Below are 17,196 nucleotides of genomic sequence, written 5' to 3' on the forward strand. Positions count from 1 at the left end.
TAGGTGTCAGAAAGTCTTCAGGTGCGTATCGTGGCGGGACGTCCCATCCATTGCCAGGTTCCAGGCATTGACCACCACCTGGTGAGCCGGGCAGCAGTGCGTGCCACCCTGGAGGCGGCCAAGGCCATCGCGCTGTCCCACCTGGGCACACTGTTCATCGCAGAGACTGATGAGCGGCGCATCAACCGCATCCAGCAGGTCACTAAAAATACCACACGCACACACACTGTAATTACTTTCAGCTTATTTTTAGCTAGAGATGCTCTGATTGCGCTCTGCAGGGCAGCAATGATGGATTTAATGTCATTAAAATCAAGTGATCTGATACCAAACATGAGGTTGCCATGTTGGCAGCATCATGAAGACATGTTCAAGTTCTGCCCAAAGAGTTCAGTTTATGTCTCATCAGACCACAAAATCTTTTTCCTCAAGGGCAGAGTTCTTTAAATGATTTTGGCCAGTCTCCAAGCGAGATGTCATGTGCCTCTCACTCAGAGTGGCTTCCTTCCAGCCACTCCACCAGGAAGGCCTGATTGATGGAGTGCTGCTGAGATGGTCGTCCTTCCTGCAGGTTCTCTGCAGAGGACTCCTGAAGCTCTGTTAGTGAGAGTTGGGCTCTTGGTAAACTCCCTGACCAAGGCCCTGCTTATCCAATTACTCACTTTGGTTGGATGGCCCACTCTGGGAAGAGTCACTTCTTTAGAATTACTGAGGCTCCTGGGAACACTCACAGCTTTAGAAATGGTTTTATACCTTTGCTCTAAGAGAGTTCCTTGGACTTCATGGCTTTGTTTTTGTCCTGACGTGCAGTGTGAATTGTGGGACCTTATATACGCAGGTGTGTGCTTTTCTAAACTGTGTCCAATCAATTCAGTTTGACAAAGGTGGACTCCAAGCTAGTTCTAATAATTTGAGGTGCCACAGGAAAGGGACTGAAAACTTTTGTAATTGAGTGATTTCAGTTTGTGGTTTTTTTTAATAAATCAGCAAAAACTTCTCAATACACTTTTTAACTTTATTATCATTTTTGAAATTAAATCTGCAACACAATAAAGTGTGCAAAAGACAGAAGGTCTGAAAACTTTCTGAAGTCACTTAGCAAAAGTCTGGTGCATCAAAAAGATAATCCCAAAGCCTGCTTTCATTTTTGGAAAAAAATAACTTTTGTGTCCATTAGCTCCATTAGCTAGCAGCACGCTATCACAAGCCCACAGCATTTGGGCATCAGCACCACAAAGACACAGCCTGCTGGATTCAATCAATAGCCCTTTTGTGGTCAATACCATGCTGAGCCCATGTGGAGGCAGACAGGAACATAAAATGCCTCGGATGCTTTTTGATGGAGACCAGGCAGCCATGTTGGATAAAGCATGAAAACACAATTTTTTTCTTTCTGTTTGATATTTCTGGGTCTGTATTTGTCAAGCATCTCAGAATCACTCACACAGAAATTCAAACTAGAAGTAAAAAAATTCCTCCTACTTCACACTAGAACTTGAGTTATTTATGAAAGTTCCTACACACATTCGCAGCAGCAAGTGGAGTGGACTGTGAGAGTGAATGAAACCGCTCTGTGGCACTGAACTGTAAAATAAAATTGATGATGATGTGTAACAGATTTTTCTCAGGGTTTTCTGCAAATCAGCATGTTCAAAAAACTTGACAGGCTCATGCAGATGCAATGTCATGTATAAAATACTAAATGAAATACAGCGTGCCACTTGTAAGACAAACTAGCTGCACACATGTACAGACTGACAGTATATTATAAGTGATTTAAAAAAAAAAAGACATAAATTAACCACTACATTTCGTCTTAAATGTCTGACACCAGCTGCATCTTGTACTGTTTGCTGTATTATAAGCTCTATTAAACGTGAACGTGCCTTGGCTGCAGTGAGTGTATGGGCAATGCTTTGGCACTGATGTTGGTCTGTTCTCATGGTCCTGGCATGTCTCTCTGCCACACAAACACAGAACATTTGGCTATAACATCAAGGACCACACATGCATAACTAATATATATATAACCAATGTTATTTTTAATCTCGTATGGAGGCAGGGAAGTCATTGAACATGCACAGTGTTGGAGCTTTGAGGTGCATTAAAGTCAAAGTCATTACGTCCCAAATTAGCTCTGTTGTGGCTGTGTCTGCTTTTTTCAGGGCAAACTGTGAAGTGCGCATTGCAGACAAGTCACTTTTAAATCCAGTTGATATTTTTTCTAAAGCTTGACATTATTCTATTCATTATCCTCTATTCTGTTTCCCATCCCTCCTTGAATGTTTTACTCATCACTGTCCTCATATTGAAACTCGAAACTGTTAGGACAGCTCTGCAGCTCTCCTAAATCTTGGAGGACATACAGTATGAGTAATTTCCTGGGTCAGGAACATTGATGATGATGCTTTCTCACCCAGGCCTAAAACAACAGGAACAAATGTGCATCTCTGAGGATTTTTGGCCAGTCAGGACTGATTTCTAACTCTGAGATGCTGGAATAAATACAGACAGGAATAGTTCACCATTTAGGGAAATAAAATATGCATAGTTGTTTCCTTGCCAGGAATACAGTGAGAACACTGATACCACTCTCATGTCTGTATGTTAAATATGAAGCAACAGCCCGAAGCTGGTTAACTGAGCACAACACAAGACTGGAAATGGAGAAACATAACAAAATCCACCAACCAGCATCTCTGAATCTCACTAAATAACATGTTATATATTGTTCTTACGCCATAGTTTTATGTACAGATTAAACAAACAAGATATAATGTTTTGATAACTGAGCTTTGAAGGTACCATACAGCAGTGCTTCCCACAGAAGTAGACCCTATTTGTGGCACTAGCTGAATAGAGCAGAGCAGAGGGTGCTATTATGTGCTCCTCCGCTGCAAATATTTAAAATGCCAAGTACTTTGGGACAAATGAAAAATATATACAGCTCCATTACTTAACGTTGTGCCCAGTCTCCACACCCTGAATGACAAGCTCAAAGAGAGGGCCAATAAAGAGACAGACAAGGACCCTCCACCACCAGCCCGCAGATGTGGCTGGACTTCTCCTGGGGGCCAGTCTGACTGACAGACAGGTCTGTTGTTGCGTTAGTGAGAGTAGCGGGGTGGCTGTCCATGTCGATGTTGTGGCAGACCACAACAAGTAAATCAATGTATGAGAAACACTTATACAGACATGAGGGTGGTATCAATCTCCTCCTTACTTAAGTCAGTTAAAATACATAATCGCTTATGAAGCACACTGCAAATCAGCTTTCCCATAAAAGGGACAATAAACTTGATTTAAAAAATCTAAATCAAAGCTATCATCTGCAATTATCTTCCAACAATGCATGCATCTTTTGGGGCCATCATTCTTCCAAGATTAATGAAAATGTAATTGTTGGTGTAGCAGTTTTTACCCTGACTTGCAGCCCTCCCCATCGGGACAGGCAGTTTCATGGTTTGAAAAACTGAATATAACGTTGCAAAGATTAGTCAGTCAGTCAACAAATCCCCATTTAGGCCAAACAATGAATGTTCTCACACACCGAAGACACATGCTCCTTTTGTTTTTCCTAAAATTAAAAAAAAAAATCATCGAAGATATCATCTGAGATATTCTTGGGTTGAACAACCAGTGGATAAACACAGCCAAATACATTGTTTTCATTTTCTTGTTCTTTTTTTTCATTTTAATATAATTTATCTTCATTTTCAGCTCAGGTTTTTATGAAATGTCATCATTATCTTTTTTGCTCGAGATATTAGATGTAACAAAGGATGTTGTTGAACATTATCTTCTCTCCAACAATGATCTCCTACGGCTTTTTGTTGCTGTGTGTGACGTGTTGTTTTTCTGGGGGTTTTTTTTTCAACACTCCACAGGTGTCGACCAACGGGGAGATATCTGTTATCTCTGGAGCCCCCACGGACTGTGACTGTAAGATAGACCCCAACTGTGACTGCTTCTCTGGTGGGTCATCAGGCAGCACACAAACACACACACACACACACACACAAACACACAGGATTAAGTAATGTGACAGTATTAGATTATGTCAAATAAGATTATGCTCTTAAAAGACAACAAGTAACTGCACTTAAATATAATTTCCGATCATGTCAGTCTCATCCTGGCTCAGACGTATATTTGAATTAAACAGAAACAGGAACGTTTTAAAAGCTTTGACATAACTTACATGGATTGAAATAGTCAGTGTGTTTTATATTGAGTGATTAAATCTTGCTGCCTGTGTGTCCCTGCTGGCCAGTGATTTTATTATCAGAGCTCGAGAAGAACTTTTTCTCTCTGTCTGTCTCCTGCACTGTTTCCTTCTCCTTTCAATCTGTCTGAATTATTTAAGTCAGATGGAGTTTTAATATCGAAGCAGGTCTGTGTTGACTCTCTATGAAAAAAAAGTATGATAATGACATTTAAATTATGACAGTGTGCAGGAAAGAAGTGACTGCCTCTAATGTCACCGCAGAAAAGTAAGTGAATGTAATTTGACTTTGTGAATGCTTATGTGTTGGGTATGCAGAAAGCGCACATGTCTATGCAGGGGTGATATATTTGTATTTGTATTCATAAGCAGGCTCCTTCTTCGCAGAAACCTCCAGCTAAATTTCAGTAGGAACCAGCTCGAGAGAAACCTTTCAGATTCATTCAAATTACAGCTGGCAAAAGAAAAGGCTCTCGTCTAGCCGCTGAAGGTTTTAACTAGTTGGTGTATCATGGAAGGGCACCTGAAATGTAATAAAGGGAAAGGGGAAAGGGCCAAACAAATAAGCAGATGTTCTTTTGACAGTTAGGCCATGCTTTCATTGTAGGTGTCAGAGGAGGTGATTTTATCATTTAATTCTGCTCATAAAAATCAGTCTCTTTTCTGTTCAAAATGGAGGGAAGTGTCTCTCCCATGACACAAGCCAATGGGCTGTAACCATCCCTATTTCTTGGGTTGTACTTTGCATATTTTCAATCATGTCTTGCTGTTAACAGATGATTACTCTCTTCAGAGGCTTTCCGTTTCCATCCCTTCACCATGAACACTCACGCTTTGAACATGCGCACATATGTGACCGCACACCCACAAATACAAACAGACATGAGCATGCACACACGCATAAAAACATACTCACACACACATAATGTGCATGCTGTCAAGAGATAAACTGCCACCCTGCTGTCTGCATAGACCCATCAGAGGCCCTGGGCCTACTGCTGACGGCATCTAAAGGGCTTCACCTGGCTATTATCCTGCTGTGCTACCAAAGACATCTGAATGCATTCAGTTGCCCACTACCACTGTCTGATAAGGCTTAGGTCACTATCAAGGTGCTCATATCCACTCCATTGGGAAGCTACAGTATCCCAACAAGTCCAAGTCCTGAGCTAAACTGATAAGCGGCACCATGGGATCTTCATATTTTGCAAAGCTTGTGTGTACCGTTTGTGACTTCTCCCCTTCTCTAAAGAATGATTTGTATTTCTCAGGGTGTTTATAACTCGGGGTGTCTTCACTTATGCTTTTTTCTTGACAAAGGGTTTGTCCTCATTCACATAATGTCTTCTTGTGTCTTATCAGGAGATGGAGGCTATGCCCGTGACGCCCGTCTCAAAGCCCCCTCCTCTCTGGCTGTGGCCCCCAATGGAACCCTGTATATTGCTGATCTGGGCAACATCCGGATCAGAGCTGTAAGCCCCAACCAGCCTCAACCCAGCCCAGCCGGACTGGTGGAGATCAGCTCCCCACTGGACCAGGAGCTCTATCTCTTCAGCCAGGTACACAATGCCTAAGCTCTGCACATAAAATGTGTATGTGCATGTAAAATATGAACTAGAGAGCTATATCTCAGTTAAGGTCAGAATGGGGCTAAGACCTTTATAAGAACACACTGTATAATTAATTTAGCGCAACTGTGTGCACTTCATAAGTTCAGACTTGGCCTAGTTATAACTGTGTTCACTAAATTAAAACAAGTAGAGCCGGACAAACTAATGCCCATGTAGAGACTGTTAGTTACTAAATATTTACCCCCAGTAACTGCCTGGTGTAACACTGAGCGCTAAATGAAACAACTGACAAAGCTAACATTAGCTTGCTAATATGAGCTGGTAAGAGTGAAGGGTAAAAGAGATAATATGACATGTGCTCAAAGTATCTGACCTGACAATTTAATAATCATGTATTCTTGGATAATTCTGGATTACATTTCACAAAAAATAACCCAACATGCTTCATATTACCAAATGTAATGCTAATGACTAGCTAGGTTAGCATATTCCAGTGTTTCCCACACATTCTCAACAACAACTTACTTTAAGTAAGAAGTTAGGTGTAATATATTGTTTGTTCACCCTAAAGTTGTTATTTTTGGAAACTGCATGATGCTGCGTCTTGTGATGCTACAATGACTTATTGTTGATTGTTGATTCATTGTTAAGTTTTTACCAGCTAAGGCATTCCTTGCCCTGTTACCAGACACCCTCATTTTTGTGCACAGGCCTGAAAATAATGTATCCAAAATAAAAAGGTTTCTGTTCTTCAACCCTTTCGATTGCAGTAATAACTCTGGTTATTTCTCTTTGAAAGACAAAAGAGTCAGCATGAGTATAAGTGACGCAGAACCACAGTCAAATGGGCACAAACATGATAGAAATGCACTGATTAATTAATTTATTTAAAAATTACATTTACCTTATTTATGGAAAACACTTTGGAGCCATAGCCATGAGTCTGAACCAATTCAGCTGTCTCCAGCTGTCGCAGTGATGTGAGAATCCTAAAATCCTTTGCACGGTTGGAGTCAGGAGACTTAGAGCTTTCAAACCATGTATAATTTGTCAAGGTTGTTTGAGGGCTGAGTCCAGCACAGGCCATAGCACGCCTACAGAAGCAATACCAATGCCAAAGTGTCCCACATGTGGGAGGGTGTATTTGAAGTTTGAAAGATTTATTAAATCACTAGTTTCAAACTGTCTGGTAGTTACTAAAAACTTTATACACAAACTGAGCAATGGATTAAAAAATAGCAGCTGCGACACAATCCTGATCACTTTCTCTTCCTTTCGGTGACAGAATGGTTCCCACATGTACACCAAGCACCTGATCACCGGCCACTACCTGTACAACTTCTCCTACGGCACGGACGGGCAGCTGTCTGGGCTGATGTGTCGCGACGGCCACGGGCTCCAGGTGAGGAGAGATGCTCATGGAGTTCCCCTCTGGCTGGCGCTACCTGGCGGACAGGTGTACTGGCTGTCTCTTAGCAACAGTGGAACACTCAGGAAGGTGTCGGCCCAAGGCCATGACATTGCCCACATCACTTACCATGGCAACACGGGTCTCCTAGCAACCAAGAGTGATGAGAACAGTTGGACCACTGTTTATGAGTAAGTTTGTAGTTGTTTTTTTCTGCTTATTGTGCTCTTTCTCTGTCTTTCTTTCTTTCTTTCTTCCTGTCTTTCTTTCTTTCACTTTTTCTTTCATTCATGCCTTACTGCTTGACTGAGTGTGGACAGGGGATTACATGTATGTGCCTGTGTGTGAGTGTGAGATGGAAGTTGCGGAAGCAGGGTGACATGTGAGTGCCATCTGCTGGTAGCAACGGCATCGCCACCGGTGTAGAAAGCTGGTCAGACTTGTTTTGGTTTGTTTTTTAGTTTTTTTTCTAAAAGACATTTGTGCAACACTTTGATCACACAAATGTTTAGCACATATAGTACACACCCAAAGACACATCTGCCTGAATTATTCACCACTACCAACCCAGTCTCTGTGTCAAATTCCACAGCTGGATAATTACACATATAAATCATTGTTGACACTTACTCTGGCTTGGTGTTTGTTTATGAGAGAGAGAAACAGAGTGATAGTGAGTGTGCATGTGTGTGTTGGTATGCTTGTGTACATTGTGTGTACGGCTGTGTTCATTCGTCCGAGAGCGGCAGTTATCTGTGTGCGTGTGTGTGTTTGTGCTTGTACATTATCGCCTTTGTGTTTATTCTCCAAGGTACAACAGCGAGGGCCGTGTGACCAACATCACCCTCCCAACGGGTGAAGTCAGCGGTTTCCACGGCAACCTGGAGCGCTGGTCTCGGGTAGAGGTTGAGGTGTCTAACCGCGAGAACTTCATCACGAGCACTAACCTGTCGGCAAGTGACACCATCTACACCTTCAGACAAGGTCAGCATCATGGTGCATTGATCTGGTTTTTCTAGGTTTTTTTTATTCCACGTAGGTCAGTAGGAACACTGATGATGTATTCATCAATTGACAAGCGGGAAATATTATAGCCTCATCATCTTCTTAACCACAAACATGCTGCAAGGCTGTTTATGACTCATGTGGGGGGGACTGAACCATAGACAACACACACAGATGTATAAAGAGGGCCGACTGTTAAGGTTATAGTGATATTTAAACATTTATGACTGACAAACTGCAATAACGCGGCTGTTATTCTGGTCAGGTCAGACGCTCTGACCTGTGGTTTTCTTATTCTCCTCTTATGTCGGCTGCACTGAAGGTGAGATTCACAGCTTTGAAAAAGGATTTAGTGCTTTCTATAAATAATTCAGATATGGATCTGATATGACCTCTTTGAATAGCCTGAATAGTGGGCAGTCAAAAAAAAAAAAGGGCTTAATTTTTTTTTTTTTTTTTATTTACAAAAGAAGAGAGAGGTCCGACTGACGTGTGAAATGTCTTAACGACTGCAGGAAAAAATGGAAAAGAGGGCAGAGATGAGAAGAGGAGAAAATGAGAGTGGAGTGGAGAAGCCGCTCATGGGAGCAGTTTCTTCTCATGTCATCCCTTTAATTGCTTTCCAGCAGTTGTCACAATGACAGGACTGCAGGGAGAGAAAAGCTGCTCCAACACACATAAATACACTTGCACGCACGCAGGCATGTGCACAACGCTACGGTATGACAGAGCTGCCGGGGAAGAGTTGAAATGACCTCTTATTTTAGAGTGCCCCCCCCCCCCCCCCCCCTTACTTCCACCTCCCACAAATTCACTGTCTTCTCCTGCCTCTGAGGCAACAATAACCATATGTACAGAAAGAGGTTTTATAGTGATGGTGGGAATAGAGAGTACTATCCAGTTTATTAGCTGCATTAAGTTTTATGATTTAAATATAGTTTTATGGTTATGCCACTTTTTTAAATTTCATTTTGTTTTACAAACACTGAAGTCATAATATAAACTGTTACTGACACATGTAAATTCTCTATGAAGAGAAATGAAAGAACAGTTTCTGAGAAACCTTTGCAATGTGTGAAAACCTGTTACAGCCAAGCAGCCCTCCTCAGCCCTACTTTCTCTCTTGCTTTGTCTTGCTCTCTCTTCCTCTTTTTATTGCTCTATCTTTCTGTCTGCCCAGCTGTCTCTCTCTCTTTCTCATTCTCTCTGGCTCTCTTTTTGAAAAGATTAAATTTTTCTAAAGATACAATTGCAGATACAGTACAGGGCCAATGTTGCAGAGAAAATGTTAATAGAAACCACACTCAGCACAGAGATTTAGGCAGTTAATTCAAACAAAACACACATATAAAAACCCAGACATGTATTCACTGAATTCATGTAGTCTACTGCTCTCTCTCATTCATTTATCTCAAGGCTGTTTTTTGAGAGACACTGACTGATGTTTTTTCACACTTTGTTCATCTGTTGCTGCATATTTGCTTCCTTGTGTGTGCGTGTGGTTTTGTTTGCCTTTGTGTTTGTTCTCTGCATGTGTGTGTGACCCTCTCATGATATTTGATCGACCCCCAGACCACGCTCAGAGTTCATACAGAGTGAGCGCTGATGGGTCGTTCCTTGTGTCGCTGGCGAGTGGGATGGAGCTGTCACTCAGCACCGAGCCCCTCCTCCCAGGAGGCATTGGCGGTGGAGTCAGTCCCACGGCCAGCCGCTGTAACATCAGCCTGCCAGGAGACCACGCCCCCAGCTTGATAGAGTGGAGGCAGAGGAAGGAGCAGAGCAAGACTAACTACAGCACTTATGAACGCAGGCTGAGGGTAAAACATTAAAACACCAATATATTCTTCAGTTGACACAGATAATATAGAAAATCCCGTCCTCTAAATGGAGTACTACACAAACATTATGCATTAGAAACAGAATCTACAATGGAACCAGTAAAACTCCCAACATCCAGCTAAATATCATGCAAACCTGTGTGAATAGGTCAAGTTACATCACCGCAGCCACATCTTAGAGGCATCCTGTGTTAAGCCAAACTTGTGCAATCTGACCTTTAAACACTCCATTAAAAGTGACAAAGAAATGTCACATGTACCCACATCTTTTCAGTGGATCTTGACGTTTGTTGTGAGCTGGAACAGTGCCATGGCCTGCTTTTACACGGCACGTAAGATGTTTTGAGTGATTAATGACATCACCACTAGCTGTACTTTCCACAAATCAAACGCCAACTGCAACACCTCCGCTCTTTTTCCTCTGCACAGTCTACAACACAAACAGAATTTTTCATAAGAATAGAGCATTTTATCTGATGTATGCTAATGAATTAGCCATCCTCAGGACTCGGTTCCTCACTTGTTCACCAGGCACTTTATTGTTTTTATGCAGACCTCTAAATGTCACAGTTAATTGATCTAAACTAATGAAATCTCTTTCAGTCGCAGACATGCCGCTTCATTTATACTTGCATGTCTGTGGCCTTATTCAGAATTTATAGTGATGAGAAAGCAGTTTTAGTTTGTTCTACTCCCACTAGCTGACATTTTACTGTTTTTCTTTCCAGGCACATAACAGGAACCTGCTGTCCATAGACTTTGATCAGAGCACCAGAGTAGGGAAGATCTATGATGACCACAGGAAGTTCACCCTCCATATCCAGTATGACCTGCTGGGCCGACCTGTGGTGTGGTCTCCCAGTAGCAAATACACTGAAGTAAATATCAGCTATTCTGGTGGAGGGTTGTTGTCGGCCATTCACCGCGGAGAGTGGTCTGAACGGCTGGAGTACGAGAGCGACAGGGTGGTGTCCAGAGCCTGGGTCAATGGCAAGATCTGGAGCTACACATACGCAGACAGAGTAAGAGCTGCACTTACAGAAAACTTGTTCAGGTGGGATGTGATACACATGTTCTGACTGTATCACGCTGAGATTTGTTTGATAGCTTCATTTCTGTTTTTTTGTGACTGGCTGTTAGAAGAAATCTAACGCATCTGCTCTTCTTTGTTTGCTGCTTCACAGGTTGATGCAGTATATGAAACCAAAACTAACACTAAAAGTATGAAATGTACTTCTGTTGTGGGAAATGAAAGTAACAAATGAAAAGCCCATCAGAATAATTTACAGTACTGTACTGCCAACCATTTTTTTAAATATTTTTTTTTCTCCCTTTGAGGCATCCATTGCTTTCCATTCATTTTACCAAACTATGAAATTCACTTTGCAGAGTGAAGTTCAAGGTTTTTCTTTTTTTTTCTTTTTTTTTTCTTTTTTAGGTTCAGTTATTGTACAGACTTTTTAAATCGACTTATAGCTACATGACTACACAATAATAACACAGCTTTGAGAGCAAAGCAGACATGATGTTTCTTCTGATGGATGACGTAACTCAAAAAAAGTTTCAGGGCTCTGCAGCTAGAGTTTCAGAGTGGTGGAAAGAAAGGAGACCAGCCCACTTCCTGAAAGTGGGGTTTAAAGTACACTCAACATGTCAAAATGGTTAGAAATACAGTGACGCACAATACACACGACACAGTGTGATTTTTTTAGAGATGGATGGTCTTTATGTAGTGCAGTCCGGTTTACTGAAAGTTATGACAAATCCAACATGGTAGCGACGTTGATCCAGCAGCCAATGCAGCCTTACATGTGAGGTGGGCGTGGCTTCAGGTGTAACAGGTAAAATCACTTTTGCTCCACATTTCTCTGAGATATTTGGCGTAAAAGTCAGAGTGAGCAGAACTTGCCATTTGAGACTCATAAAAGAAGATTGAAGCAGTGGTAGTTATTGACTTGTGTTTGTGCTATAAAAATATCCAACAAAAAAAAAGTATTTCTGAGAAAATGGTTTACAGATGTCCAACTCTCATTGCAAGAATCCACATTTTGATTTTCAGATGTACAAATTTTGTCACATTTTTCACATTATTTGATGCGGGTGTGTGAATGTGTTTTGCACCACTTTCACTGCAGCAACTGTAGCAAAAATGTGAGTGTACAAGTTTCTTAATCTGTGATCTGTAAACGGGATTTGTGCACCTGCAGTGAAGAATTTGAGAAAGTGGAAGTGTTTGGTTGTATTTGTGGGAGAGAAAAAAAAATCTATCTAGTAATCTGTTATGATCTAGTTTGAAATCTGGTGTGAAATTTTTCTCTGTGACCTCAAATTTACTGGTAAATATGTGTGACCTTTGTATACAACCACTAAATCCACTGTCACAGGTGCTCAGGTGTTTTGCACCAAAAATACCTTCATATGAAACACACAAAGATGGCTACGTTCATTTAAATGTGTGACAAAGCTGAAAGCTACCAGAGGTTATAATTTCCGTACTTGAAATTAATTGAAATATTTAATGAAATTATATTCAGCCTGAAATATATTTAGTATCAGGTTTTGGTCTCAGAGAGAGTGTAAATGAGCTTATATTACAGAACCATCCAGAAATGAATTATACCTGCATGTATTATTAATAAATTAATATTATACCTTACCATTAAATTTCTGCACAACATTGTTTTACCTCAGCTCAGACTGTTCCAGTAGCCACAGTACTGCAGACACAGATTTCCAAAGCTTGTCTGAGAAAAATAAAAATGTCAAAACCTCAAGTTAAAACCAAGGTTGCCTCTGCTCATCTATTTTGGTGATAAAAAAGTTTTCACCAAATGACATTGAAATAAAAAAATACTCCAGACAGAGGGGAGAAGCTCAGTAATCTAACTCTGCTGTGTTCTTTTAGTCCATTATGCTGCTCCTGCATAGCCAGCGGCGCTACGTATTTGAATACGACCAAACGGACCGTCTGGTTGCCGTGACGATGCCCAGCATGGTGAAACACACCCTGCAGTCTCTCCTGTCCGTTGGTTACTACAGGAACATTTACACCCCTCCTGACAGCCAAGCCTCCTTCATGCAGGACTACACCCTCGATGGGCGGCTGAGGAGGACTCAGTACTTGGGAACAGGGCGTAGTGTCATCTACAGGTATGACACATGATCACAGAAATATTACTGGCTGGCGGTTTTATGGCTGGCTGTGTGGAAGGGGTGACATCGCAGCCACCACTAGGTTGATTCTGATGAATCCTGGAGGCATTAAGCATCTTGGCACGACAGTCAGGCATATAAAAACATAACACTGATTGGCTTGATGAAGGTGCTTTAATTAAAGGCTAATCTCAGAAATTTAAAAGCCCTATTAGGACCAAGTCTAGCTGACACCAAAACATGCCACACACACACACACACACACACACACACACGCACACACACACACACACACACAGCTGTCCTTACAAATTACACTGATTGGGCTAATGGGGGAGAATGATTAAAGGTCAAATTTTTTATCATCATACTATGTCAGACACCACTGATCTGATTTTGATGAAAGCTGGAGGACTGATTCGGGCACTGTTCTGGCATTTAACATTTTTAATACTCATTGGCTTGATGGGGACACTATAATAAACGGCCCCATTTTCAAGATGTGAAAGGCCATAACTGCCACAGCAGCCAGTCTGATTTTGATGAAATATTGAAGGATGATGCAACTTGTTCCTTAACGGCCCAAGGCATCTTTGTATTATTCATGAGGTAAAGCATGTTTACTCATACTGAAGTTCAAATATATATTTTACTGTATGTTTTACCATTTTATTATACTCTTCTGACACAGCTAACTAATTTATCATCTAGTCCACAAGTCGTCTATGTTTTCTAATAGTTAATTTCTATTTTTTTTACTCTGTTTTTCAAGGTATACACCAGCAGCACGGCTCTCCGAGGTGGTTTATGACTCTACTCTGGTGACCTTCACTTATGACGAGGCCTCTGGAACCGTCAAGACCATTCATCTCACCCACAATGGCTTCATAAGCTCCATACGATACAGACAAACAGGTACATATACACATGCATTCACACCACATCCACTAACAGGACCAACAGCCACAAATTTAAAATAATGACAGTGTCCAATAAGTCATCTTTAAGTGGCTCATTTAAAACCTGTGGCACAACTCAAAGCATCTGAACAGTGACAAATGCACGATCATACATCTTGAGCCAGATTTCTTGAGTAATAAAACTCTGCAGTTTGCCTTTGAGTCAGTCTTAGCGCTGTTTTACTTAATGCTGAGTCTAACACAGCCACAGTTAGAAGTGTGAATCGGTCTGCACATGTTCAACTGGAAGAGACTGTGGTCAACCACAGCAGTAAATACGAGACCACCCCCTGGGCTCTGAGCCTCGCTGTCTCTTCCCCACCTCCGCGACCATGCCGCTTGATCAAAGTAAATAAGTGTATATATAAATGTAAGCTCATATGTGGTTGGCTATGTGTGGGTATACTACATCTATGTTGCTTGTGTGCATGTGAGCCCTCCTCTGCGTGCATGTTTGCACTCATGTATGTCTATGGGGGACAGGAAATCAATTATATCCATAATAATGTGACAACTGTTCCAGTTCTGATTCAGAAAATTAGTTCGAAAGACGTTGCAGTTCATAAATTCCAGTATTACCCAGTGAGGGCATGGCCATCAAGCGGACCCCTTCAGCTGTTATGTCACGATACCGTCACTGTTAATACAGTTCACCAATTCCCTCAAGTTACAGAATCTTTCCAGGGTGGTTGAGAGCACTCTCATTTCTGCTGCTGGTTCACTTCACATGGCTTTGTGATTGGCTCGCCATGATCAGGTGTCACTAATCTGTGAGGCACAGCTGTGTGTGTCTGTGTGTGTGTGTGTGTGTGTGTGTGTGTGTGTGTGTGTGTGTGTGTTTATCGGTTTGCCCTCACGGTGAATAGACTCTCACCTTCCTTTAACTGATCTCATTTCAGCAGAACAAACGGAGCCTTGGAGAGAGGAGAGATAGTGGTAATTGTCCCTTGAGATGAGACAAGGAAAAGTAAGGGACCAAAAAGAAAAAAAAGGGAAGACGGGGATATAGCGAGGGAGAAAAGGAACAGAAAAAACAGAGGGAAAGATGACAGCTTGGGAAAGTGACAGCTAGAGAAGCGAGACAAACAGACTGCAAGTTCCCTAGGGCTGCAGGAAAGCCTCCACCTCACTCTCACTGCTTTTGCCATTTTCCCATTAGCGCAGGTTTAGAATCAACATTTCGCAGAAAATAAAAATAGCAAATGTAATGCTGATCCAGCTCTCTACAGTCTCCAAAGCTAGACACTTTTTCATTTTAACTGCAATCAGAGTCATCTCAAATAGCATCATAATGGTGTTTCATTAGCAGGTCTTTTTCCGAATGGAGGATGAGCTTTAGTAGCTAGCAGCAGAGGTGATGAATGGTGTTGTTAACGTTGATGTTCTGACATTAAGGAGCACATTGGCCCATCATGGCTATTGTCTTTAGATTTCATTATCTCTCCATATTAAAGGTCACCACTGGAAATGCCATAGAGGTGTGGGGATAGTTAAGATTGAATGGATTGCGCTGTGTGTGTCTGTGTTAATGATGTTGAATTAGTCCTTGATTTGAATTAATTAGGCAGGCTTGTATGGGTAGTGTGATGGCCAACTGTGACTGCTGTGTGTCTTGATGTGAGTTGTGTGTGTAGTTCCACACAAATGCTACTGTGTGCAATCCAAATTTCAATATCACTGAATTTTTCACACTCTACACAGGTCCGTTGACAAGCCGGCAGATCTTCCGCTTCAGTGAGGAAGGTTTGGTCAACGCCAGGTTTGACTACAGCTACAACAACTTCAGAGTGACGAGCATGCAGGCTGTCATCAATGAGACACCTCTGCCCATAGATCTGTACCGTTACGTGGACGTATCAGGGCGGGTTGAGCAGTTTGGAAAGTTTAGCGTCATTTTCTATGACCTCAACCAGGTAGGCAAAGTGCTCACATAAATTATGGAACTGCATGAATTGTATTGCCTTTAGCAGTCTAGCCTTTAATCTCTGTGGCTTTGACGTTGCTCTCACCACTCTCATCAATCTTGTTTCCAGCCACAACAGGCAGTCAGTCCTCTGTGGTTTGATGAAGCCACTGTGCACTTTGGCCAACAGCAGACAGACAAAGTTAGCAACTGAAAGCATTTTAAGCAGTTAAACACTCAAATATTTTCCTCAGAAGTTGGTGGAGAACCTAACAGATAAGTTAAAATGAAAATGGATATTGAATTTAGATTTGTTGGCTTTCCAAAAACTGGACTCCAAATGAAATGCTGCTGGATGTGTAATCAACTTTATAAGGTGTTGGTTTTAGTACCAGGCTTGTTTTGCTGCTCTCAAGTGGCTAAAAAAAAATCAATAAATACTGCCTAAAAACATCCAGTTATAATGGGGCATGAAGCACTGCAGCGTGATTTTAGGTGTGTGTGTTTGTGTGTTCAGGTGCGTACATGGCCAACCCATGTTGTCTGTGGTCTTCTAGGTGATCACCACCCATCTGATGAAGCACACCAAAGTATTTAACTCCTACGGCCAGGTGGTGGAGGTCCAGTATGAGATCCTTAAATCCATCGCCTACTGGATGACCATCCAGTATGACTCAGCAGGACGCACCACCACCTGTGACATCAGGGTGGGCGTGGACAGCAACGTGACCCGCTACGCCTACGAGTACGACGCAGACAGCCAGCTGCAGAGTGCCTCGGTCAATGAGCGGCCTCAGTGGCGCTACAGCTACGACCTCAACGGGAACATCAACCTACTCAGCCATGGGACCAGCGCTAGGTATGTTAGCATCTACTAGCTTTACATTTTACAGTATGTAATGAGTCAAAACATCACGTGTTATTATCCTGTTTTTAGCTGTGCTGGTCAGTTGGCCAGTCATGTCGCCAATTTGGTCCAATAGCTCAACAACTGCCGGATGGATTGAAACGTTGTACAGACATTCACGGTCCTCAGCCACCAAACCCCACTGAACTTTAGTGACCTAACATCACTGACTTAACATCACTGACACCACCGGGTCAAAATCTTCACTGAGTAGACAGTTGTGGTTT

At 42.0% G+C, this 17,196-nt stretch overlaps 1 protein-coding gene across 2 annotated transcripts in view; it reads left to right on the forward strand.

Moving 5' to 3' along the window:
- The window catches only part of tenm1 (teneurin transmembrane protein 1), a 167,856-nt gene that overhangs the window by 145,611 nt on the left and 5,049 nt on the right, over positions 1–17,196 (forward strand). For both annotated transcript variants that reach the window (XM_071506672.1, XM_071506674.1), the window contains 11 exons: positions 4–198; positions 3,888–3,975; positions 5,588–5,784; positions 7,082–7,395; positions 8,016–8,188; positions 9,782–10,026; positions 10,776–11,069; positions 12,953–13,197; positions 13,973–14,115; positions 15,861–16,072; positions 16,620–16,921. In XM_071506672.1, the coding sequence (XP_071362773.1) occupies positions 4–198; positions 3,888–3,975; positions 5,588–5,784; positions 7,082–7,395; positions 8,016–8,188; positions 9,782–10,026; positions 10,776–11,069; positions 12,953–13,197; positions 13,973–14,115; positions 15,861–16,072; positions 16,620–16,921 (2,408 nt within the window). The remainder of the gene's footprint in view (positions 1–3; positions 199–3,887; positions 3,976–5,587; positions 5,785–7,081; positions 7,396–8,015; positions 8,189–9,781; positions 10,027–10,775; positions 11,070–12,952; positions 13,198–13,972; positions 14,116–15,860; positions 16,073–16,619; positions 16,922–17,196) is intronic.

This window comes from Trachinotus anak, unplaced genomic scaffold (assembly GCF_046630095.1).
Source record: "Trachinotus anak isolate AG129_WGS33_773 ecotype Australia unplaced genomic scaffold, CSIRO_AGI_Tana_v1 ptg000021l, whole genome shotgun sequence".
NCBI lineage: Eukaryota > Metazoa > Chordata > Actinopteri > Carangiformes > Carangidae > Trachinotus > Trachinotus anak.